The 24,401-nt window shown below is 34.5% G+C and overlaps 1 protein-coding gene across 1 annotated transcript in view; it reads left to right on the forward strand.

Moving 5' to 3' along the window:
- The window catches only part of RTTN (rotatin), a 251,719-nt gene that overhangs the window by 26,558 nt on the left and 200,760 nt on the right, over window positions 1-24,401 (forward strand). The window contains 5 exon segments of the mRNA XM_043993343.1: window positions 266-431; window positions 5,036-5,205; window positions 10,790-10,905; window positions 20,908-21,081; window positions 23,331-23,543. Of these exon segments, the coding sequence (XP_043849278.1) occupies window positions 266-431; window positions 5,036-5,205; window positions 10,790-10,905; window positions 20,908-21,081; window positions 23,331-23,543 (839 nt within the window).

Consider the following 24,401-nt stretch of genomic DNA (forward strand, 5'->3'; position numbering starts at 1 on the left):
GGCTCAGAAGTAACTCACTTACCCATGGTCACACAACTAGTAAGTGTTGGGCATAGTATTTGATTTCAGGTTTCTGCATGTTCCATGTCCAGTGCTCTTTGTAACATATCCTGTTGCCACAGCTCATGATTCTACATACAGGAGGCACAAGCCTATGGTTTTAAAATTGCAAAAGGTCTTTGGAAGAATTATATATAAAATACTTATAATATGTTTGGTTAATTCATATATTACTGATAATTTTCTTATTTTTTTATTCTATCAGACACAGTTTCCCAGAATTCTTCATTGTCCTATAGCCGTGAAACAAGAGGTACCCATCATTCCCAGAATACTTCTCCAGGAAGCAGTAGCCCTCGACCTTCAGTGGTTGGCCACATAGGCTTGCGTCCCAGAGGAGATGGCCAAGATTGGGATGCAGTATCTTCCAGGTGACCTTAATGAAAGTGGATGGATTAGTGAAATGATCTTAACAGAATATCTCTCTTGTTTTTTGTTGTTGTTTATATCATAATGGGACTATATGAAGGATCTGTGATTTTTATCAACCTATCAATAAATATTTATGAAACATCTATTATGTGCTAAACACTATGCTAGGTACTGGGGAAATAAATACAAAGAATAAAAAAAACCATCCCTACTTGCAAGAAGCTTTCATTTTAGTGTAGGAAGTTTCTGATATGGGAACTTCCTTCACCAAAGCTGATCGTAATCCTTCTGGACCTGGTTAATAAGTCCTAGGAAGTAAGATGAAGCATGCAGGGGTTGTGATTTATTGGTGGTCATGTACTTAGGAAATAACTGAGATAGAAACTGAATCCTGCATTTCTTAATTCCAAGAACAACACTGACTACTACTTCTCACTTTATCTATGTCTCTGTTTATGTGTTAGGAATGAAGTATTTATTTCTGTCATCCTCTCTTTGAAACACTATATACATATATACCTAGCTTTAAACATTAGGTGTATTTGTAAAAAGTATCTTAAATTTTTTGGTAAATGCCAACATTTTAAATGCATTAGAGAAATATATTATCTGAAAGAATCCTTTGTGAATTCTATCATAAATCAAAATAATGTTTAAAAAGTGAATTAGCTAGAGGAGGCTAGGTAGCGCAGTGGATAAAGCACCGGTCCTGGATTCAGGAGTACCTGAGTTCAAATCCGGCCTCAGAAACTTGACACTTACCAGCTGTGTAACCCTGGGCAAGTCACTTAACGCCATTGCCCCACAAAAAAAAATTTAAAAAAAGTGAATTAGCTCCTTCTTGATTTATTTTTCATGTAACTATAGATTTTTCTTATGTTGAATTTGTTTAAAGATAAAGTTAATCTGCATATGCAGTGGCAGGTGTTGGTATATGCCTTATCTTTAGTCCAGAAGTATTTTGAAAACATTTCATGTTAATTTTTGTATATGAGATGCAGCATAGCATAGTGGATAGAGAGCAGGCCAAGAGACATAGAGACCTGGATTCAAGTCCTACCTCTGACACATACTGATTGTGTGTGACCCTTGATAAAGCACTTAACCTCTTGTGTTCTAGGCAGTTCTCTATGCTTATAAGTTGTGAGAAGGTGCTGACTTTCAATGGTAGGAGGAATTTTCTCATCTGGGAGTTCCCTATACCAATGAAACAGATCTAGTCCCTTTCCCTTGTGTATAAAATATATCATGTCATATAGTAATTATAGTATATCAGATGATTATTATGATCTAGGGATTTGGATTTGTTTTTCTGTGAAAGAGTGTTGATTAAGTATTTTTTCTTCTTCTTATTCTTCTAACATCTCTGTAGCTTTTTTTTAGGGGGGTGGTGGGTGTTCCTTGTTGTGAATTCTTCCTGCTAAATGTTTATTGATATTTACCCTCTTGCCAAGAAAGCTGTTGGTGTCCTAGGGCTTTCTTTTGTGAGCTAGACCTATCCCATTAAATATTTCTTTAATGAGTAGAACTTACTGATTTCTTTGAAATGATGCATTTTGCAAGACTTATTAAAATTCATATTGTATTAAGTATATTCATTAAATTAGGTCTCTGCTTTTTTCCTTTGTTAGCATTCTTTTCCAGATAGAGTTGGACAAGTTGTAAATGGAAAAAAAAAACATTGGGGCCATGATAAAGAAAACAAAGAAATATTTGGAATATTTTTAAAGAATCACTGAAGGGGCAGCTAGATGACGCAGTGGATAAAGCACTGGCCCTGGATTCAGGAGGACCTGAATTCAAATCTGGCCTCAGACACTTGACAATTACTAGCTGTGTTAGCTTGGACAAGCCACTTAACCCTCATTGCCCTGCAAAAAAAAAATCACTGAAAGACTACTAGATTATATGATTTTTTTTTGGGGGGGGGGAGGTTCAGTGGGGTGGGAGAGATAATCAGAGTTAAGTGACTTGCCCAGGGTCACACAGTTAGTAAGTGTCTGAAACTGGATTTGAACTCAAGTCCTCCTGACTCCAGGGCTGGCGCTCTATCTATTGTGCCACCTAGCTACCCTGTGACTTGTCTATTCTAGAATTTCTGAGTTAATTGAAGGACTATGCTGTAGATCTGTTGGTTTCTTTTTCTATAGAACTGAGCCATGTAATCAATGCCAGAGTTTCTTATTGCTTCAGAAATGTGTAACATGGTTCCAAGTTCATTGGATGAGCAAAATACAAATGAATTTTTTGCCTTCACTTATAATTTTGAGGCATTTTTATAGAATTTAATCATATGTATTTGTTTAGGGATCTACCACTTAATTTGCTTAAGATTTTGGCAAGAAGATATCTAAGTGTAGGCAATACAAAACTTCTTATAAGCAAAATGATAAATACGTAGTAAATTTTTTCTGAGGAGCAAGCATATATTTTGATCTTCAGATTCTCCCCACAGATATCATTTCATATTTTCATTTGCCTTCCATATATATCTGTCCAGATGTCTGACTAGCACTTCAAACTGAACATGTCTAAAACTAAACATGAACCAGAAACTATGACATCACCAGTATTTCAGTTACCCAAATGCATAACTTGGACCTTCCTTCTCCTTGACTCTTTTTTTTTGGGGGTGGGGGTGGCATGGCAAGGATGGTTAAGTGACTTGCCTAAGGTCATACAGCTAGTAATTGTCAAGTCTCTGAGGCTGGATTTGAACTCAGTTTCTCCTGAATCCAGGGCCAGTGCTTTATCCACTGTGCCACCTAGCTGCCCCCATCCTTCACTCTTTCACCTGCAGTTGATTACCAAGTTCTGTCAATTCTACCTTCCAGACTTAAAAAAAATTGGATTTTTAATAATATCTTTTATTTTTTTTGTATCTGTCCCCTCCCTTCCATTTTAAAAAATAGATTTTATTTATGACTCTTGGTTTTATATCATGGTTATTTATTGAGTACATCCCCTTTGTGTGTCTCCTCCAAATTGTAACAAGGAAAAATAGTTAAGCAAAAAACACTGGAGACCCAGTTACAGCATCTGACAATGTATCCATCATTTAGCAGTAGTAGACCCTCATCTCTACTGAGAGGAACTTTTGCAGTATTTCCCATCTATTTCCTCATTTTTCACTCCTCCTCTGCTACTTTAGTTCAGCACCATACTATCTCTTGCCTGGTTCATCATAATGATCTTTTAACTGTTTTTCTGACCCTAGTTGGTCTTTTTTCAAGTCTATTCTTCATTGCTTTCTGGATTGTCTTTCTGATGTACTACTTTGATCATGTTAGTCTGGTTCAAAAACTTTTGGTGACTTCCTCTGACTTTGAAATTGGGTGTAAATACTTTTTCCTGGCATTCAGGACCCTCACGATCTAGCTCTATTTTTAATTTTCTAACCTTCACATAATCCCTATTCTTATACTCTATTCTAGCCAGACTAGGTTACTCATTGTGCTTCTTTCTTGTCTTAACCTTCTTCTGTTTTCATGCTATCTCCCATGCATGGAATAGGCTCCTCCGCAGTCACATTGAAAGCCTTCCCTTTCTTCAAAGTTAAATTCAAGTGCTATTTCCTATGAAGTCCTCTCTGATTCTCACTCCACCCTCAGCAGTGCCCACTAACTGTAAGGAATATCTCTTTCCTCCAACCTTTTTAATAATTCTCAATCTCCCCTTTACATTCATTCATTGATCATTTTCTTCCTTTTATTATAGCTGTTTGTTTTTTATCCCCTTATATTAGATTTGTCAATAGGCAATCACAACATCACAAAACTTATGTGAAAATAAAGTTTATGGGGGGCACCAAGGTGGCACAGTGGATAGGGCTCCAGCCTTGGATTCAGGAGGACCTGAGTTCAAATCTGATCTCAGACACTTGACACTTAACTAGCTGTGTGACCCTGGGCAAGTTACTTAACCCTCATTGCCCTGCCCTCCTCCTAAAAAATCCCAACTCCCCTTCCCCCCAAAAAATTACCCATACCAAACAACAAGGTTTATTACAAGAGAAGTGAACATGCATGTGGAACCCAAAGAGTTCACAGTTCTTGTAGAAGTTTGCATATTTATGACAGTACAACAAAAGAAGGAGGAGAAAACAGAAAGGGGTATGGCACAGGAAGGAGAAAGTTGTAGTAACCTCTCCCAGAGGGGGAGGTGAAAGGTGATGGCAGAAGCTGAATTCTTTTCCTTTGGGAACCACTGGACTATGAAGATAGGAGGGCTAACTTATATGCAAAGTAACTTAGCTGCATATGCATTTTCCCTAGTTTGGCACAGACTGCTTGGCGCCCGCCTTGTCTTCCAAGGACACATAGGGAATCCAGCTTGGGATGCAAACAACAAATTCTGTTGGGGGTGGGGGAGGAGACTACATTCATGACACATTCAGGGCCTCCTATATGCTCAGGGTCCAGTGTTTCTGGAAAATATGAAGTTCAGGGTAACTCTTAACAGCCCTTAACAGATTGCAACAGGAGTCTGTCTTATTTTATCTGTGAATTCCTAGTATCTAGGTCAATGCCTCATAGTAGGAACTTAATATTTATCAACTGGATTGCTGAAGTTCATTCTCGATTGTTTATTGTTGGTTCTACAGTGAAAGTAGTGCAGTTCCTAGACCTTCCATCTATTCGCCTTTGGATATGGTACAGAGTGATCTGCGAGAGCTAGAAATTGAAGATACACTGGAGCTCCAATTCCAGCAACTTAGTCTTCCCCAGTTCTGCATCTCTGTTCTGGAATCAGCAGTCCCCCTCTTAAAAACAAGTGAGTTGGTTTGAATTAGTTACTTCTTGGGGTCATTTTTATATTAAAATTTGGGGGTGTTTTCCAGAAGTCTTGGATCTTCTCTTTTCTTTTAAAACCAACTGCATAGGGCTTTCAGACAACCTAGGATTATATGTTTTCCTTGGGCAGCTAGCAGATGTTAGAAAATAGAGATAGGGTAAAAATATAGGTAGTTAGAAAAAACACCATGTCACTGTGGCTCTTCTAATATGGTTGCCAAGGAAAGTCCATAGACAGTTGTAATAGTAGCTCATGTCCATTTAGTGCTTTCAGATTTTCAAAGGAATTTCTTCACAACTTCATTGTGAGATATATGGTGTAAGTCATAATATGCCTGTTTCACAGATAAGAAAACTGGGAATCAGAAAAGATCCATGGTCCACAGGTAGTAAGTAATCAAACTCAGATCTCCTTTGATTTTAAGCCAGGGCTGTTTTATTCTTTTTTTTTGTTTGTTTTGTTTATTTTTTTGGTGGGGCAATGAGGGTTAAGTGATTTGCCCAGGGTTGCACAGATAGTATCAAGTGCCTTTGGTTAGATTTGAACTCAGGTCCTCCTGAATCCAGGGCTGGTGATTTATCCACTGCACCACCTAGCTGCCCTCGGGCTACTTTACTCTTACAATGCTACCCTTTAGTCTGTTTTAAAGAATCTATGATGTATCCATTTCTTCATGCCTGCTTTAAACAGAATTGTTGAAAGCATAGGGCAACCTGAATAAATCAGAGAGAAGGTGGTCAGCTTGAAAAGACATGCAAAAAATCCTTGGTCTTTCAGGAATTTTTTGGACAGTTTTTCACTTCAAGGAAATATTTTTTTCTCTTATTCTGTCCCTCCCCAAACTGTGCAAAGCTGTTAGCAAGCTTAGATATTATAGTGTTATTCCCAGTTGTATTTTATTTTGTAATGAATTTGTATCCCTTTTCTTCCCTACTGGATGAGGCTGCAAAGAAACATACTTCTTTATGTAAGCATCTGTTGGGATTTATGATGCTATATTAAACACATTAAAATTGAGCCTCTTCATATTGGTACCTTAATTTAAATGTTGGTTTTTAGAGTTGATTTTGATTATATTTAATTTTTGACTTTGTAAATGTTATTTATTAATATTGTGTAGTGAGTGACAATTTCCTGGATAACAGGTTTATACATATAAATAGCACTTGGTTTAAATATTGAAGAACATTTAATCATGGTTGTCATTTACTATACTTTTCCATAAAAATATCCCAAATGAATACTTTTTAAAATTAATTGTTCTTGTTGCTGTGATTAATATTTAATAGGAAACTGTCATATTGAAATCAACTTGAAAGTATATTTTTAGGAGGAAAATTTAATTTAGTTATTAACATTTCTTTTTTCCCTATTTAGTCACATATTGGAAATAAGTTTTGACCATTATAGTTCTGTTTTTATTCGGTTTTTCACCTGTTTAACAGGACTCTTAATTTTTTTCTTTCTTTTTTTTTTAACGTAGTTGTCTGTTTAGAAAATAATTGCAATATCCTGAGTATTCATTCTTTCTCTAGATTAAGTAGTAAGGGATAAAAGCTTGGAAAGTAGCATTGCTTTTCTAAAAAAAAATTCTATCTTCTGTGGTTCACAAACCTGTCAAGACATAAATACAAGATAAATGAGTTTATGTTCTTTAAAGTTCATATTGGGAGGATTTAAAATATTTTACATGTATACAGGTCTTTAAGGAATGCTTTTCAGAATGTGAGAAAATTATTAATAATAGAACCGGGCCTGACCTTTCTTAAGGTCAGCCCAGAGTCAGGAATTTACTTCACTCAAACCCACACCTGTCTGAAAGCTTTGTTTCTGCCAGAGGATCTGAACTCTGACCTCAATACATTTTACTCATGGACCGTCCTCAAATCCAGTGAATCAATGGATTTGGGTGATGCTGGCCAATTAACTTGGAGCGGTGTGTAGGGACCACCTCTTGTCCCAACCCAGAGGTAGCTCCCACTCTCACAGGCACAGGAACTTCATCTTTTTGGCCAGAGACTCTGACATGGTGGCTAGATAGGCTTCTTAACTTTCTGAGCCAAGTGTTCTCTTTTTACTAATACTTGGTATGCTTTAATAAATGCTTAATGCCCTGAACTGGTGCTAAAGCTTCTAATTTATAAGTAACAGCTAATTTTCCCCAAACTTGGGACAGAAATAAGGTGACCACATATAGTTTTACTCGCCATAAGAAGTAGAAAAAGGAGCTATGTTTTAGGAAGTTGCAGTTTGTTTATACTCTAGACCAGAGCTTCTTAAACTTTTTCCACTTGTGACACCCTTTATTTATTTATCCATTTATTCATTCATTCATTTGTTTATTTATTTGCTTATTTACTTGTTTATTTATTCATTCATTATTATTTATTCATTTATCCATCCATTCATTTATCTATTTGTTTATTCATTCATCCACCTATTTATTTATCCATTCACTTATTTATTAAATTTTATTTTATTTAAAATTATTTTTTCCAATTACATGTAGAGATATTTTTTGAGTTCCAGATTTTTCTCCTACTCTCCCTTCCCTCCCCGCTTTTGAAACCAGCAAACAATCTGAAATAGGTTATCCATTACAATCATGTTAAACATATTTCCACATTAGTCATGTTGTAAGAAAAGAATCAGAACAAAAGGAAAACAAAAATGCAGGAAAGAATAAACAACAACAACAACAACAACAACAACAACAAAAAGCAACAACAAAAGTGGAAATAGTATGCTTCAATTTGCATTCAGATTCCATAGTTCTTTTTCTGAATGTGGAGAGCATTTTCCATCATGAGTCTTTTGGCCTTGTCTTGGATCATTGTATTGCTGAGAAGAGTTAAGTTGTGACCCCTTTTTGCTGGAGAAATTTTCATGCAACCTCAGGTATATAAAATAGGGATGCCAAAATTTTCACTACCTCCACATTCAATGTGACCCCATGTGGAGTCACAGCCTACAGTTTAAGAAGCTTTGCTCTAGGCCTTTATGTTACTTTTTTCTCTTAGGAAAACTACCTTTCCTTAGTTTAAAAAAAAAGAATAAAAAAATTTTTTGTGCCATTACTACTACTTATGTGACCGATTATTAATACTTTGCTACCAGGGAGTGAGGATTGTATTAGTTTTAAGAACATATTTAATGGAGGTTTTTAACTTTGGCATCATGGGTAATAACTGTGTGCCAGTGTGTAATATTTTTCTTGGTTGATTATTTCAATTCTTATTTTTGTAGTTTTATAGTTTTAAATGTTATACTTTTGCTTCTGACCTTTGAATCTAATGCAAAAATCCAAATTAATTTTGTATTTATTTCTTGGTAAATTAATTTTCTAAAATTTCTATTACCCCTCTTCTTTGTTAGTATCCTGTATAATTTGCAAATGTTATTTAGTAACAGTGATTTATAAAATAATTCATTATAAATCTTCTCCTTTTGAAGTTGTAGAGGCCTTTTACCTATTAGCTTGTTTTACTTTTATTAGAAATCTGCTTTTTGTATTTATATATTTGGAATATGAAAATATATATACACATATATGTATTAAAATGGAATTCTACAGCTGGAACAAACTTTAAAGATCATCTATTTTTGTCATTTTACAGATGAAAAACAGTGTGATGGGTTAAGCAACATGTCCAATGTTACATACTTAGTTTCTAGTACCAGCTTTGTTACTCTGTTCCCTCACAGTCTATTGCTTTTTCACCCCTACTATATAATTTCTCCTTTGGTATAGGAGGAGGATAACTTTATTCTGGGATTGATCTCAGATTTTATTCCTCCTTTAGAATAGATGCTCATATCTGGCATACTAGCCCCTACTTGGCAGTAGATCTAAGTTCAGAGACCTGTCTTTGATTTAGTTAATTGAGGTTCTTGCATAGGAGATGCTCATGACTAGTACAAATTCTTTTAAGGACTGAATTCATTGAACTATTATATGTCTGTTAGTTTCCTTAATTGAAGACTTCTTGTGCTTTTTCAGATCTAGGGTATAAAAATGGGTTGTCCTGAAATCTGAATTAGTTGATCTGAGTGTAGTATGAAACATTTAGGATATTTTCACTCGTGTGGGGCATATTTTTCTGAAGAAATATAATTGTATGGCACCTGACTTGAATATATGTTTATCAACATATGATTCTTTATGCTTGAAGTATTGGTAAAATGAGAATGAAGGATCAAAACCAGAATCTTAGTGTTAATCAATAATGTCTCCTTCTGAAAACTTAAGCTAATAAACAAAGATAGAAGTAGAAATGATAGTTAATGGTCATTGTCTAATATGAATGACACCAGGCTATAATATGTACTTTAGCAGGAAAAGACACTTTCCTTTTTTTTTTTGTGGGGCAATGAGGGTTAAGTGACTTATCCCGGGTCACACTGCTAGTAAGAGTCAAGTGTCTGAGGCTGGACTTGAACTCAGGCCCTCCTGAATCTAGGGCTGGTGCTTTATCCACTGCACCACCTAGCTGCCCTTAGGAAGAGATACTTTCTAACAGGAATAGCTTAGGAAGGATTCATGAAAGGAGGTACAATTGAACTGAAATTTAGAATAAATGCAACCTCCTCTTGTGTATATTAAAATGCAAAAACATCAAGGCCTTTTCTGTTAAATTATGCATTTAAAAAAAACCTTTTAAAGGGTTAGTACTGAGAATAGATTTAATCTAAACTCCCAATTATAGACTTCAACCTGTAATTGAACCAGTCTGAAGAGAGTACCTCTTTCTACCTGAGTTAAATTGCTGTAATTCTTCTTCCCTGTCTCTCTTTCATAAGGACAGCTGTATTTGTCAGTAAGAAGGCTTCTTTTGAAATTTGAGAAACTCTGTATTCTAGATTCTGGGGAAAGAAACTTGTATTCAAAACAGACCACATGACAAGACTATAAGGGTAGCTTTTTCAAGGCTGCTCATCCACTTATATATAGTATCTATATCTCACCTAACTCTCACCTGTGGCTTCAAGAAGTTGTATGATTTGCAGCAGCTACACTCCAATAAACCATCTTGGCAGATGTGTTAAAACAGGTTGAGGGTAACTGATGAGCCTCAAACTTGTTGGTGAGTATAGGGGGATGTCTACCTTGAGCATGTGGAGACTTCTCCTGGCAAAAAGGGTGGAGAACAGTTTGTTTAAATGGTCATGAAGACACCTGAAGCAGGCTCTGTGGAGCACTTAGTTTGGTCAAACATTGAAAACACCCTGGTCAGCTACTGCATCCTAGGCCATCACTAGTCGTCTTGACTTGTCTTGCCACTGTACTTTGACTCTGGAAGAGAGAGTGAAGCTGAGACATTTTATAACTCTCCCTCACTTAAATCCAATTCACATGTAAGTCAAATCATGATGTTATCAGTCCTCTTTGAAAAGGACAGACAAATAACATGAATTTTCTAGCATTACTAGGTTGAAAATAGGCCTTTGATGTTTGTAGTTATAGCTCTTACTTTCTTGAAAGAAGGTTTTCTTTGAAATTTAACCAAAATAATTCATGGAATCTCTTGAAAAAAATAACATTTTCCCCCATTTGCATTTGCAGATATTCCACAAATAACAGTGCAAGTTCTAGAATTGCTTGCAGAAGTTGTGATACTTATTAGAGATTCATTGTCTGAAGATATCTGGGATGACAACAGCCTTTTTGCTTTAGACTTGGTAAGAATTTAAACTTTCAATAATGTGGTGTTAGTAATACTGCTAAGGATTTTCGATCTTATTAGTATATGTATTTTTTTCATTGATCCAGATCTTAACTCATCGATGCCTTTTCATCCCATGTGATCTTATGTTCTTACATAAATACTTCATAGAGCATCATAATAAGCCAAAGACTTTTTACTGGGTCTTTTAATGTTCTGTGGATAACAATGCAAGCACTAGGGCCATGCATCTCATATGCTTTGCTTATATTGCCTCTTTTTCCTATCATACGCATCCTTGATGCCTTTTATGTTATTTCTTGTATACATGTTATTGATGGAAGTATACTGAAACTCACTACTTGTACTCACCATAGATTTTTCCATTGCCTTTTAGATCTCTGTGTCTGACAATACAGGTTTTCAAGGTGTTAGTGACAGTGTTTAAATATACCATGCTTATATTCTGTATCTAAGAAAGAAAAATCTCTCTGGTCTTGTTGTAATGATTAAATGAGTGGACACTGCAGAGATTCCGTAAATGACTCTTTTTTTTTTTTTTTTGGCGGGGCAATGTGGGTTAAGTGACTTGCCCAGGATCACACAGCTAGTAAGTGTCAAGTGTCTGAGGCTGGATTTGAATGCAGGTCCTCCTGAATTCAGGGCCAGTGCTTTATCCACTGCGCCACCTAGCTGCCCAAGTGAATGATTCTTTTGACGAAGGACAATAAAATCCATTTCAATTCCAGTCAATCAATTCTGCTTACAAATGTGGATGGATTTCACTATCTCCTAAAAGAAACCTCTTTCTCTGACCCTGATGCTGCTATACCCTTATGCCTAGGATCCATTTAGAAAACACAATTTACACTGGCTTCTCCTGCTTTCTCACTATCTATTCTTCAACCCTTTTTAAGCTGTTTCCTGTCTCCATAATCTACTAAAACTTCCATCTATATTTTATTCTTTTTAAAAATAAGCTTTAATTGATATTCTCTCTTTTTTACATCACCATAGCATCCCATCATTCTTCTTTCTGAGAGCCATCCCATATGACAAATGGTATTTTTTTTATAGGGAAAAAAATTAAACACAACTGATCAATACATTGAAAAAGTTGGGGCAGCTAGGTGGTGCAGTGGATAAAGCATTGACCCTGGATTCAGGAGGACCTGAGTTCAAATCTGGCCTCAGACACTTGACCCTGGGCAAGTCACTTAACCCTCATTGCCCCACCAAAACCAAAAAACAACACATTTAAAATGTCCCAAAACATGTGCAAGGTGTAACACCTGTGGACTTTCGATCTCCACAAAGTGGTAGGTTAGGGATGTCTTCTCATATATCTTCATTTGAGTCCCATTGATCTTTACAGTTTGTTAATTTACTTTTGATTTTTTGGTGTCATTGTTCTTTCCATTTACTCTGCATCGAATATTCATAGAAATCTTTCCATCCTTGTCTTTATTCATTACACATCATTTCTTGTGACACATCTACCACATTTTGTTTAGCCATTACCCAGTTAATGGGCATCTACTTTGTTTCTAGTTCTTAGCTATCACAAAAAGTATTGTAATAAATATATGGAGACTTTTTTTTATTGATGACTTCTTTGGTATATCAGTCCAGTATTGGAGTCTTTCATTCAAAGCATACAGAAATTTTAGTCACTTTATTTGCTTTTCAAAATTGTTGCACCACTTTACAGGTTCACCAACAATGTATTAATGTGCTTATCTTTCTACAAATCCTCGAATTCCTTGAGAGGTAGGATTGTTCTCTTTTTGTCTTTGTATCCCTGGTACCTAGCATAGGGCTTGGGACCAAGAATCTCTTAATACATGATTGGTAATTGATTAATTCTTGCCTATCCCTCACTTCTCACATCCTATTGATTCTCCTCCAATATCTCAGATGTTTCTTTCCTGTATATTTGCAGAGCCATTAGTTCAGGCACTTAGCATTTTTTGCCTGTACTGTTATATTAGCTTTTGTAACTCTACCTCCTGCCTATAGTCTGTCTTCAGCCTGTCCTCCACAAATATGCCAACTTAATTATCCATCCTCCACGAAGTTGTACATACAATTTTCCCAATCTGAATCCTATTATGATCTTGTCATTCCTTTGTTCAATATTTTTCAGTGGCTTCATATTATCAATAGGATAAAATATTCCTGATCCTAGTATTTAAGGCCCTCTAACAGTATTTCATCATTAATGAATGCCTAAAGGCCTCAATTTCTTTATCTATAAAGTTGGGGCAACTAATAGTATTTGCCCCAGTGTAGTTTTTGAATATAATACTCTTGAAGTTGTCAGATCAAAGGTACACTGATATAGTATTCTTGGGAGGTTTTCTTGTATTAAAATTTTTCATTTAATGAAGTTTTCCTTTGAAGTACAAAGAATATCTTACTACTTGTTACTAAAATTAACTTAAAAATTTTGGTCATAAGACTTTAATCTGCAAATTAATGGTTCACTTTTAACTTTTGGCTTCCGTTCTTTTTGAACATAGTGGATTATTTTTATTTAAAATTTTAGATCTATTGCTTAAGTTCTAGGTTATGGTTTGGAATTCTTTTTTTTTCTTTTCTTTTTTTTTTTTTGTGAGCCAATTGGGGTTAAGTGAGTTGCCTAGGGTCACACAGCTAGTAAGTATTAAGTGTTTGAGGCTGGATTTAAACTCAGGTTCTCCTGATTCCAGGGCCGGTGCTCTATCCACTGCACCACCTACCTGCCCTGTGGGTTGGAATTATTAAGACAAATAAAACTGCTTGAAATAAGTAGAAACAGTATAAAAGATTTTGCAAGAATTATGTATTCTAAGAACTGAAAAATTTTCATTTTTACTAAGCAGTAATTCAAAGGCTATGTCATTTATTAAATTCTTATATTGAAATGAATTAGAGAAACATGAATTGGCAACTACTGCAGTATGTAGGTTTGTCTAGAAATTTTTTCTCCTTTGCATGTAATATAATACTTTTTTCCCCCTCATTACTTTAATATCTTAATACCTTGCTAATAACCTTCCAATGAATAATGAGATCCTTCTCATAAATAAATTTCCCAGATAATTTAAATTTTGCCTCTTGAAATACAATTTTTTTTCAAAATCTTATAAATTTTTGTTGGTGACCTTTAAAAATATATTATGTACTTATTTGTCTTAAACAGAAAATAGTGTATATGTTTACTATTTTCTTTAAGGCATTGTACAATGATGACTATAAGAGTTATTAAGGTACATAGAGATGTTTGCTTTCTGTACTAAATAATCAGGACTGCTTTACCCTCTTATCTCTGGGTCTATTTCTTATTACTTGTTTCTTTTCTAATGGAAAGTGGTCAATCATTTCTTAATAATGTCATGGTATCATGAGCTTCAGCTTTGGAAGGGATTTCTGTGGCCATTTAGTTTAACAAACTCAAATGGACTTCCCCCTACAACCTGCCCAACAGTAATCAGTATCTGAAGACTTCTAGTGAAGGAAAACCCATTTCCTCTGGAGGCAGACCATTCAATAATTTTAGTAATCCTGACAACATAGGAAATAAGATTAGAGTAGAATACCACATCTTCTCGATAAAGCCACGTTGGGTCTTTGTGATCACCTTTTTACTTTCTAATGTGTTTGAGAATTTTCCCAGGAGTCAAAGCCATTTACTAGCCTGTAGTTGGCAGATTGCCTTCTGTTTATTGTTTTTAAAAGTTGGGATAACATTGCTCTTTCTTCAGTGCTATTTTTTGTAATCTTTTAGTTATTACTGGCTGTAGTTCATCAGCCACAACAGTCAGTCCTTTCAATACCCAAGAATGTAGTTTATTTGGGTTAGGTTAGTTGAACTCTTCAAGGGCATCTAGGTGCTTAATTAGCTGCTTTTGCACTTTGCTCTCCCATATAAAGGTCATTCTCCTTGCAAGAGAAAACAATTTAAAAATTTAGCAGCTCTGCCTTTTCTTAGCTATTAGTTATTTTCCCATTTACACTGAGCAGTGGTTCTGTTTTTTCATTGATCCTTCTCTTTTCCCCAATATTACATTTTTTAAAATTTAGAATTTTATTTTTTCTCAAATTACATGTAGAAACAAATTTTAACATCCCCAAAATTACTTTAAAAAATTATGTTTCCTACTACCTTGATGCTCTTTTTATCCTTCTCCTTTTTGATTTCTAGAGTTTCTTATATGCATATATAGCTTATTAATATATAATATCAAATCATACCCCTTTAATGTATCCTGTTTCTTTTGAAGAAGTTCTATTCATTCAGAGCCATATGTTCAGTCATAGGTTTCATTCTGCTAGTTCTCAGTGATATTTATGATGTCAAATTTGCATCCTTGTTTTGGATATCTAGTTCATCTTGCTTGCTGCCTAAATGTGTATTTGTATAGGGTAGTTGTAGTTGTTTAAAAAAAAATTGTAACTGCACTGACTTTTGAGACACCCTGTATTTAGATATTAGAGGCTGTGGATTTTCTTGGGGTCTCCTTTCTTGGATTTTGTCTCCTGAGAACTAATGTGAATCTCAATTAGTATCCTTCTCTCTTGTCTCTCTATCTCTGTCTCTGACTGTCTCTCTCTCTATTTCTCTTAGTCACTTAACCTCTCTGGGCCTTATTTTCTTCACCTATAACATGAGGGGATTAGATTCCTTGACTTCCAAGATCTCTTCTAGCTCTCAATCTATGATTCTATGTTGTAAATGTGAGAAGGATAAGAGTTAAAACCAATTCTTAACATTTATGTCTTTTTGCCATTCAGTTCTAGAGAAACAGTCCATTAATCTTTCAATTCAATTCAGCATTTTCTAAGTGCCTTCTGTGCAAAGCACTGGGGGTGCAAAGGAAAAAATGAAAGAGCCCCTGTCCTTAAGAGAACTTATATTTTACATGGACACAATTCCCAGTTCTTTGATTCCAGATCAAATGTTCTTTACTATATATTCTCTTGCCTTTCAAGTCTTTTAGATTTTTGTCTGTTTTAGTGGTTTTGTATCTTCCTGATTGGAACTTGTACTTGAACTTAGATGAGGAAATAGTCTCATGCTTTTTTGGTGTGTCTAGATTTTGTCATAAGTAATATATATTTTCTTCCATTGTTATTTTGACTGACAAATATTTTGACCTGTTTTATAGCCCATTATTTTCAGTTGTCATGTAGATTGTATATATTTTATTGTTTGATTCATGTTTTCATAGAAAATATATATTTACAACTTTATTCAGAATCAGAGTTAAAAAGGTGACAATTTGCCATTTAAATGGAAAAAAATCTATTTTTTCTAAATTTGGCATATCTAATAAATTAAGATAATACCATGCAACAACAATAAGATACTTTAAATATTTGGTTAAGGATTTCTGCCTCCCTGTGCAAGTAAAGAACTAATCTAATTGGAAATGAAGTACATTTGGATTGCCTGATGTCAGAAGTGATAAAAGGTGAACTTCATGCTTGATCCACAGCTTAGAATACCTATAGGAAAAGCAATTTGTAAAGCACAGAAGAGATAAAGAGATATTATCATTCAATGAAGCATTCATTGTTCAAATCCTAAAATGCAGTGGATAATTGGCAATTATATCCAATACATTGGTGTCAAATTGATTTTTTAGAACTTTTTCCAATTAATTTTAGGAAGATTAGCATTTACTTTCTTTTTACTTAGAGCATACCAGTTGGAGCAGCTAGGTGGTGCGGTAGATAGAGGGCTAGTGCTATAGTCAGGAAGATCTGAGTTCAAATCCAACCCCAGACACTTACTAAGTATGATTCTGGGCAAGTCACTTAACTCCTGTCTGTCTTAGTTTCCTTCTCTGTATAATGGAGATAATAATAGTTTCTACATCCCAGGATGTTATAATGATAAAATTTGATAATATTTGTAAAGTGTTTTGTAAACCTTAAAATACTATGTAAATACTAGCTATATTATTGTTATTAAAAATTGTGCCTCTGGTCTCTGTAAATGACTTGTTTATGTCAGGTTTATGTCATTAGAATCATCTGAATAGATCTGCTGAAGTAAGTTGCAAGAATCTGCATCTTCCTTTAATTTTTCTTTTAAAGGTTCACTTTTATTTTTAGCTCTAAATTCTGTCCCTCCCTTAGTTGAGAACAATAGAAAAACAAAAACTATTATTATAAACACATACACTCAAATAAACCAAATTCCTACATTAGCTGCTTAAAAAAAAAAAAGATGTCTTAATCTGTACTCTCTATTTGGAAATTGATAACATAGTTTGTCATGTTTCTGGGATTGTGGCCAGTCATTGTACTGATCAGAGTTCCTCAATATTTCAAGTTATTTATCTTTATCTTTATAATATTGTTGTTATTATATAAATTAGTTTCCTGATTTTACTCACTTTACATTAATTCATACAAGCATTCCCTAGTTTCCCCGAAACTGTTTCCTTCATCATTTCATTTTTTAAAAAGTTTTTTATTGATGTCTTTTGTTTCTTACATTATCCATTATCCCTTGTATCCTTCCCCTTCTCTTTACCAAAGAGCCATCCCATATAACAATATTTTTTAATGTTCTTTTAACTTTTCATTTTTTTGGTGTTCTTTGATTTCCAACTAAATTATCCCAATTCCTTGTATGATGAAATGATGGATACATGTACTTTGAATTTTGTGTGAACTATATGGGTTTGAATTTCTCTCCTTGCCCCACTGGCTTAATTTTATTTCAGTCTCTGTTGAAAGTTTAAAAAATGTGATCTGGGGGCAGCTAGGTAGCACAGGGGGCAGCTAGGTGACACAGTGCATAATGCACCGGCCCTGGATTCAGGAGGACCTGAATTCAAATCCAGCCTCAGACACTTGACACTTAGTAGCTGTGTGACCTTGGGAAAGCCACTTAACCCTCATTGACATGCAAAAAAAAAAAAGTGATCTGTTTGTATATTATAGAATGAAGAAATATTATCTTTAAACTATAGTCTTTATTTTTTTTTTTTTTAGTGAGGCAATTGGGGTTAAGTGACTTGCCCAGGGTCACACAGCTAGTAAGTGTTAAGTGTCTGAGGCCGGATTTGAACTCAGGTACTCCTGACTCCAGGGCTGGTGCTCTATCCACTGCGCCACCTAGCTGCCCCTAAACTATAGTCTTTTAAGATGGGTGTCTGTTATGGACAATTTTTTTTTCCTGAAAACTCCACATTTCTGTTATTACTCTGAACATTCTTGGCATTAAGTTTGGTTCCAGTCTATTTGATTTTTGATTTGCAAGTTTGCTCTTTTTTGGTTCTTCCAGGTTCTGATAGTACTTTATTTTGAGTTTCTTTCTACCTTTTAATCTTGATACTGAAAGTATTATTTTTGTCATTTACTGTCCTCTGTAAAAATCCCTAGAGCAGTAACATAGTTTTTTTAAAAATGACATTCATCTATCATAGCAATTCCGCTAGAAGAATATGAGCATAAGCCTTTGTTTCATGCAATTCTAAAAGAGAAAACATCTTACCTTGTCATAAACCTATTACTGTACCGTCAGAACTTTTGGCAATAATATTCTACACTATTTGATTTCTCTTTCAGTATTTTTCTCAGTGCCTGTGTGGCTAGGGTCTTTGTCAGTCTGCCTGTCCAAGATAGTATAATTCTACTGTCGTTGCAGGTTCTACCTTACTTGCTGTTGCTATACTTGGTGCTGCCATTCTTGATTATTTTTTTTTAAATAAATTTTTATGATTTATTTTTATGTCACCAAAATTTTCCCTAGAGCCTGTTCCCTCTCCTAGAGTTATCCCATATAACAAATAATATCTTTAAAGACAAAAAAAGATTTAAAAAGACAACAAAATTGATAAATACATTGGAAAACCCTGAAAAATATGTTTAATGTACCATACTTATGTACCTTCTCCCACTTCAAAGGGATGGGAACATATTCTCTTTTCTTTTCATTGCACACTTATTCTTTGTAATTTTGTAACACTGACTTGATTTTTGTGTGGTTTTCCATTTACATTGTAGTTACTGGGTATATTGTTTTCTTGGCTCTGCCTATTTCACTGCATCAGTTCATGTAATTCTTTCCTTGCTTGGTATTTATTGTATTTTTCATTTCTTATAGAAGAGTGATATTTCATTATGTTAATGTACCACAATTCATTTACCATTCATCAGTTGATGGGCATCTCCTTTATTTGCAATTCTTTGCTATCACAAAAAGTCCTTAGATAGCTATATCTCCTTTCTTTTGTTCCTTTGTTTCTTTGTTTCTTTCCTTCCTTCCTTTCTTTTTTTTGTCTCTTTTTAAAAAAATTAATAAAATATTTTATTTTTTTCCCCGTTACATGTAAAGATAGTTCTCAACTTTTGTTTATACAAGCTTTCCAATTTCAGATTTTTCTCCCTCCCTCCCCTCCCTCCCCCGTCTCCTAGACAGCAGGTAATTCGATATATATATGTGTGTGTGTGTGTGTGTGTATGTGTGTATGTATATGTATATATATATGTGTGTGTGTATATGTATATGTATATATATATACATACATAATAACACTAAACATATTTCTGCATTAGTCATGTTATAAGAGAAAAATCAGAGCAATGATGAAAACCCTCAAAATAGAAAAACATCAGCACCAAAAACAAAAGAAATAGTATGGTTCATTCAGCATCTATACTCCACAGTTCTTTTTTTTTTTTTCCTGGATTTGGAGATCCTCTTCTATCATGAGTTCCCTGGAGCTCTTCTGTACCATTACATTGGTGAGAAGAATATAGTCCATCACAGTAGATCAACACTCAATGTTGATGATACTGTGTACAATGTTCTTCTGGTTCTGTTCATCTCACTCATCATCAGCTCATGTAAGACCCTCCAGGTTTCTCTGAACTCCTCCTGCTCATCATTTCTTACAGCACAATAGTATTCCATTGTATTCATATACCACAACTTGTCCAGCCATTCCCCAGTTGATGGGCACCCCCTCACCTTCCAATTCCTTGCTACCACGTAAAGAGCAGCTATAAATATTTTTGTACATGTGGGTCCCTTTCCCCTTTCCATGATTTCTTTGGGCAAAAGACCCAAAAGTGGTATTGCTGGGTCAAAGGGTATGCACATCTTTATCACCCTTTGGGCATAATTCCAAATTGCTCTCCAGAATGGTTGAATCAGTTCTCTGTGTCTCTTTTTATATATTGGCATATATGAGGATTTTTTTCTTCTCAGTGGCCTCATTGATGTATAAACCTAGTAGATGAATCCCTTGGTCAAAGGGTCTGGACATTTTAGCTATTTTATTTGCATAATTTGAAATTTTTTTCAAAATGGTTGTAATTATTCATAGCTTTACCAACAGTGCCTTAGTGTACCTTGGATTTTTTTGTAATAGAAAACTAAAAGGTACATTAATGAGATAACTTTTTTTTTATCTGTAAGGAGCTTGCCCTTTTTTAGGTACTATATTTTTATTTCCACTTGGGAAAATTTCTAACTCATTACATGAAGGAATATAAGGAATATAAAATTTTGTTTCCACAGTTTGACAATTATTCTTTGATTGATTTTGGTATTATGTGGATACTATCTGGGTATTTAATATCTAGTAGCATAGTTTTATATGCCCTTTGTCACCCACAGTTACTAGATACATAGCTGATTCGATAAATACTTATTAATATATATACAAAATATATTAATGCTTATTGATATATGCAAGATATATAAAAGATACATATGTACCAACAGAGTGATAAGAGACTAGCAGGAAGTTTATGCTTTATTAAATTTTGATGTTACTAATAATAAGCTAATTATCTTGGGACGACATCTTAAATGAAATTAAGATCTGTTTTATTTAGGCTTTCATGGAACAATATTATCTTTTGATAACCTTTTCAGATGAGGTTTTCGTAGCTCTTTCACAGGGGAATAACTTTTGGTACTTTGTTCTTTATTGATTACTAAAAAATGACTATTATTTCCATGCAGTTGCAACCAGTATTTATACTTTTTGTGTATTTGTTCCGTTTTCAGAAACTAAAGCTATTTGTCATCATGGATTCACTTGGAGAAACCATCTCCTACCACAAAAACAGTGTCAGTTCTGAAGACCCAGATATGATGATGTTAGTGCACCATAAAATGTCTTTCGTCAGCATCTCACTTTTTACTGTTAGACTGTTGCAAACACTTCTTCCTGTAGAAAAGGTGAGAAACAATTTTTTAACTTGTAGCTTGTTGAATAATGTCAATGTTTTGAATGAGAAATATCTTTTTGACATTTTGTATAGGAAAGAATACAGTACTCCTCTTTTGTTCAGGTCAGTATAGGTGCACAAAATTTACATGACTATTTAGTAATGAAAAAACATTTGCACAATTATAATGTAAAGTCTTTGCATAATTCAGATAAAATTACATATAAAATGATTATCTTAAATCTACTTTCTGTAGTGGAAAGAGTACGGGCTCCGTAGTCAGAGAACCTGGGTTCCATTCCTGCCTCTGATATTTACTACTGTGTGACCTTAGGAAAGTTATTTGACCTGCTTTGACCTTAGTTTCCTCATTTCTAAAATGGGAGGATTGGAATAGAAGGCCTCTGATTTACCTTCCAGCCCCAAATCTCTGATCCATAAAGTAGCTGAAATATTGTATTCATAAATTGGTTTGATTACCGAGTTTTGGCAGTCCCTAGAGGGTAATTTAAGTATTGTAGAGAAATGGCAAAGGCTGTTGAGTCCTAGGCAGTTTTCTTTTTAATTGCCAAAATTTGTATCTTTATTTACATTCTTGGGAATCCTTATGAATGAATTAGCAAATGGTTGCCTAGAAAATATCCGTGTTAGATGAAATGAGTAGCCTTAAAGGATATTTCAAGCAAGGTTTAGAAAAGCTACTGAATTATTCTCTTTGCTATTAGTAATACATAATTTTCCTTATTTCCTATATCCAAAATGATAGAAATTTTAAAGGAAACATAGTTAAAATTATAATTTCACTGTTGCTTAAGTTTTAACCCTTAGATTTGTGTTATATGAGGTTATGCTGCCCTCTGTCTGTTGTTAGCTTACTAAATTGTGATCTGAACAGATACTGGAAAATAACCTTAAAGAAGGTAGCATTAGTTTCTCTTCAAAAAACCACAAAAATTTTATCGACTGGGGTTTGGAATGCATTCTGCTGTCATAGAACGGAAAAAAGCTGAATTGTCCAGAGTGAGAGTTTGAACCCAATGACTTTGGCCTCATTTATGTAGTTCTCTGAATCTGTTATATCCATTGTGTAGATATAGATTTCAAAGGAGACAAATGATACTGTCTCTCTTCCAAAAGAGACCTCATTTTGACCATAAAAGTCCTATTTGCAGACACTGAAAAATGAACTTTTCTTTGATTTTTCTAATGCTTTTAAGAGGGCTCCTGTGTCTATTCTTTTCTTAAGAGTCTCTCATCTATAGTTTTAGTTTGAAAATTCCATTCTCACTGCTTTTTAAAATGTATATGTCCCATATTTCTTTTCATTAAAAGCCTTTACTTTTTTAACAGTTTAGCTTTTGAAATTCATTTTTCAAACAGTAAAAAAGTATTTCACAATATGTGATTTCCATAAAATAAGGAATAGTGAAATACCCCCTTATTAAAGCCAGAAATTTAGCTGCAGTAATAAGATTTGTCACTTGATCTTTTGTTCTGAAATTTTAATTTGTCATTCCTTTTCCTGGTTGATTCTTCGAATTCTACCAGGAAACTGGAAGCACTTTAAAGAAATATAAAATATGAAATCAGAGTTAGATAGGGCCTCACTGGCCATTTGGTTCAATCTGAACCTGAAAAAGAATCCTTTCTGCAGTTTACCAAACAAGTGGTCATCTGAATTTTACTTAAATATCTCTAGTGAAGGTCACCTCGCTCTTCTTTGTGATAGGCCAAATTTTTAGTAAGGTTTTTTCTTATATAAAGTTTAAATTTGCTTCTTTGTAACTTCTAACTATTGTTCCTAGTTCTACTTTCTAGGCCCAAGTAGAGAAAAGCCTTATTACTCTTTAACTTTAGAGCCTTTCAAATATTTCAAGGCAGCTATCTATTAGGGCCCTTTTCTTTCTTTCTTTTTTTTTTTCCAGATTAAACATCTATACATCCTTCAGCCAGTCCTCATTTGGCATGAACTTGAGGCTATTCTACATCCTGAGTGCCTTCTTCTAGACAGTTTAATAATGAGCTTCCTATAATAATTTTATATCCAACAATGTGGGTTAACCCTTTATATAGATTTTGAATCTCCAAATAGAATATGGGGACATTTTCCATTTTAAATTATTTGCCTCTTCTGTAGTAACAATTAATATTGCATTTTTCTTTCTCCCTTCATTTTATATGTTATACTGATATGGGCATGTATGTATTTATGCATATATGTGTATGCATTAAAATTAGTTCTTTTAAATTCCATTATAGGCAAGCCAGTTTTTACCAGAAAGCTTGATGACTGCATTGTTCCTTATTTCTCTGGAAATGCCTTTGTCCTTGGAATATCCGAATATCCATGAGGCTGTTATTGCCTATCTGGAGCAGCTGAATTCTGAAAACTACACTGTTTATAAGGGAACTGCAAAGACAGTTTATTCACTTGATTGCAGCTGTAACTTCATGACTGATATGGAAAAGGAGGTAGAAAACTTTTACATCTAATGTAAATCCTGTTGACAGTCTTCCCACAATTTAAGTTATAAGTTTTTACCAGAAAGAAGGACAAAAGGTTGCCAATTGGAGGTTTAATTTTAAAATTATTGATGGCATTAATAGGATAAAGTGAAAAAGATAAAATTCCAAATATCTGAAATAAATAACAATAGGTACTAAATGAAATATTTTAGTGCCTATTGACAAATACTTGTTAACTAAGTGTGTGACTATTACCAACTAATATGGGCTAGGTTTTCATAGGGTTCCTAGTTAGGAACTTTAAAAACCACCTTTTTTGAGAGTAGGTTGATACTATTTTTTTTTGTGTGTGTGTGTGTGAGGCAATTGGGGTTAAGTGACTTGCCCAGGGTCACACAGCTAGTAAGTGTTAAGTGTCTGAGGCCGGATTTGAACTCAGATACTCCTGACTCCAGGGCCGGTGCTCTATCCACTGTGCCACCTAGCTGCCCCAGGTTGATACTATTGAGTTCATTGTCATAACAGTGATTATATACTCTGGTATCTCCCATTAGAGGCTGTTCACCATGTAATTGCTGGCTGGTAACCTAATTATTTAGAAGAGTTAATGTGCCTCCTATTTGCTAAGATAATAACATAAAACCAAATATTTATTTAGTCACTGGGAAGACTGATCTCACTTGACTTTTAACCTGAAAACATACCAAGATGGATACTTAAGATTACAGAGGATGTAGCACTTGAATTCTGGTTCTCCTTATACCTCATTTCACCCTCTTTCCCTTCTCAACTTAGGATGTTTACTAGTTACTACTACTGACAGTTTATGAGTATAGATGATACTTTGACATGTCAGTGGTTTTA

Source organism: Dromiciops gliroides, chromosome 1, assembly GCF_019393635.1.
Source record: "Dromiciops gliroides isolate mDroGli1 chromosome 1, mDroGli1.pri, whole genome shotgun sequence".
In the NCBI taxonomy this organism is placed as follows: Eukaryota; Metazoa; Chordata; class Mammalia; order Microbiotheria; family Microbiotheriidae; genus Dromiciops; species Dromiciops gliroides.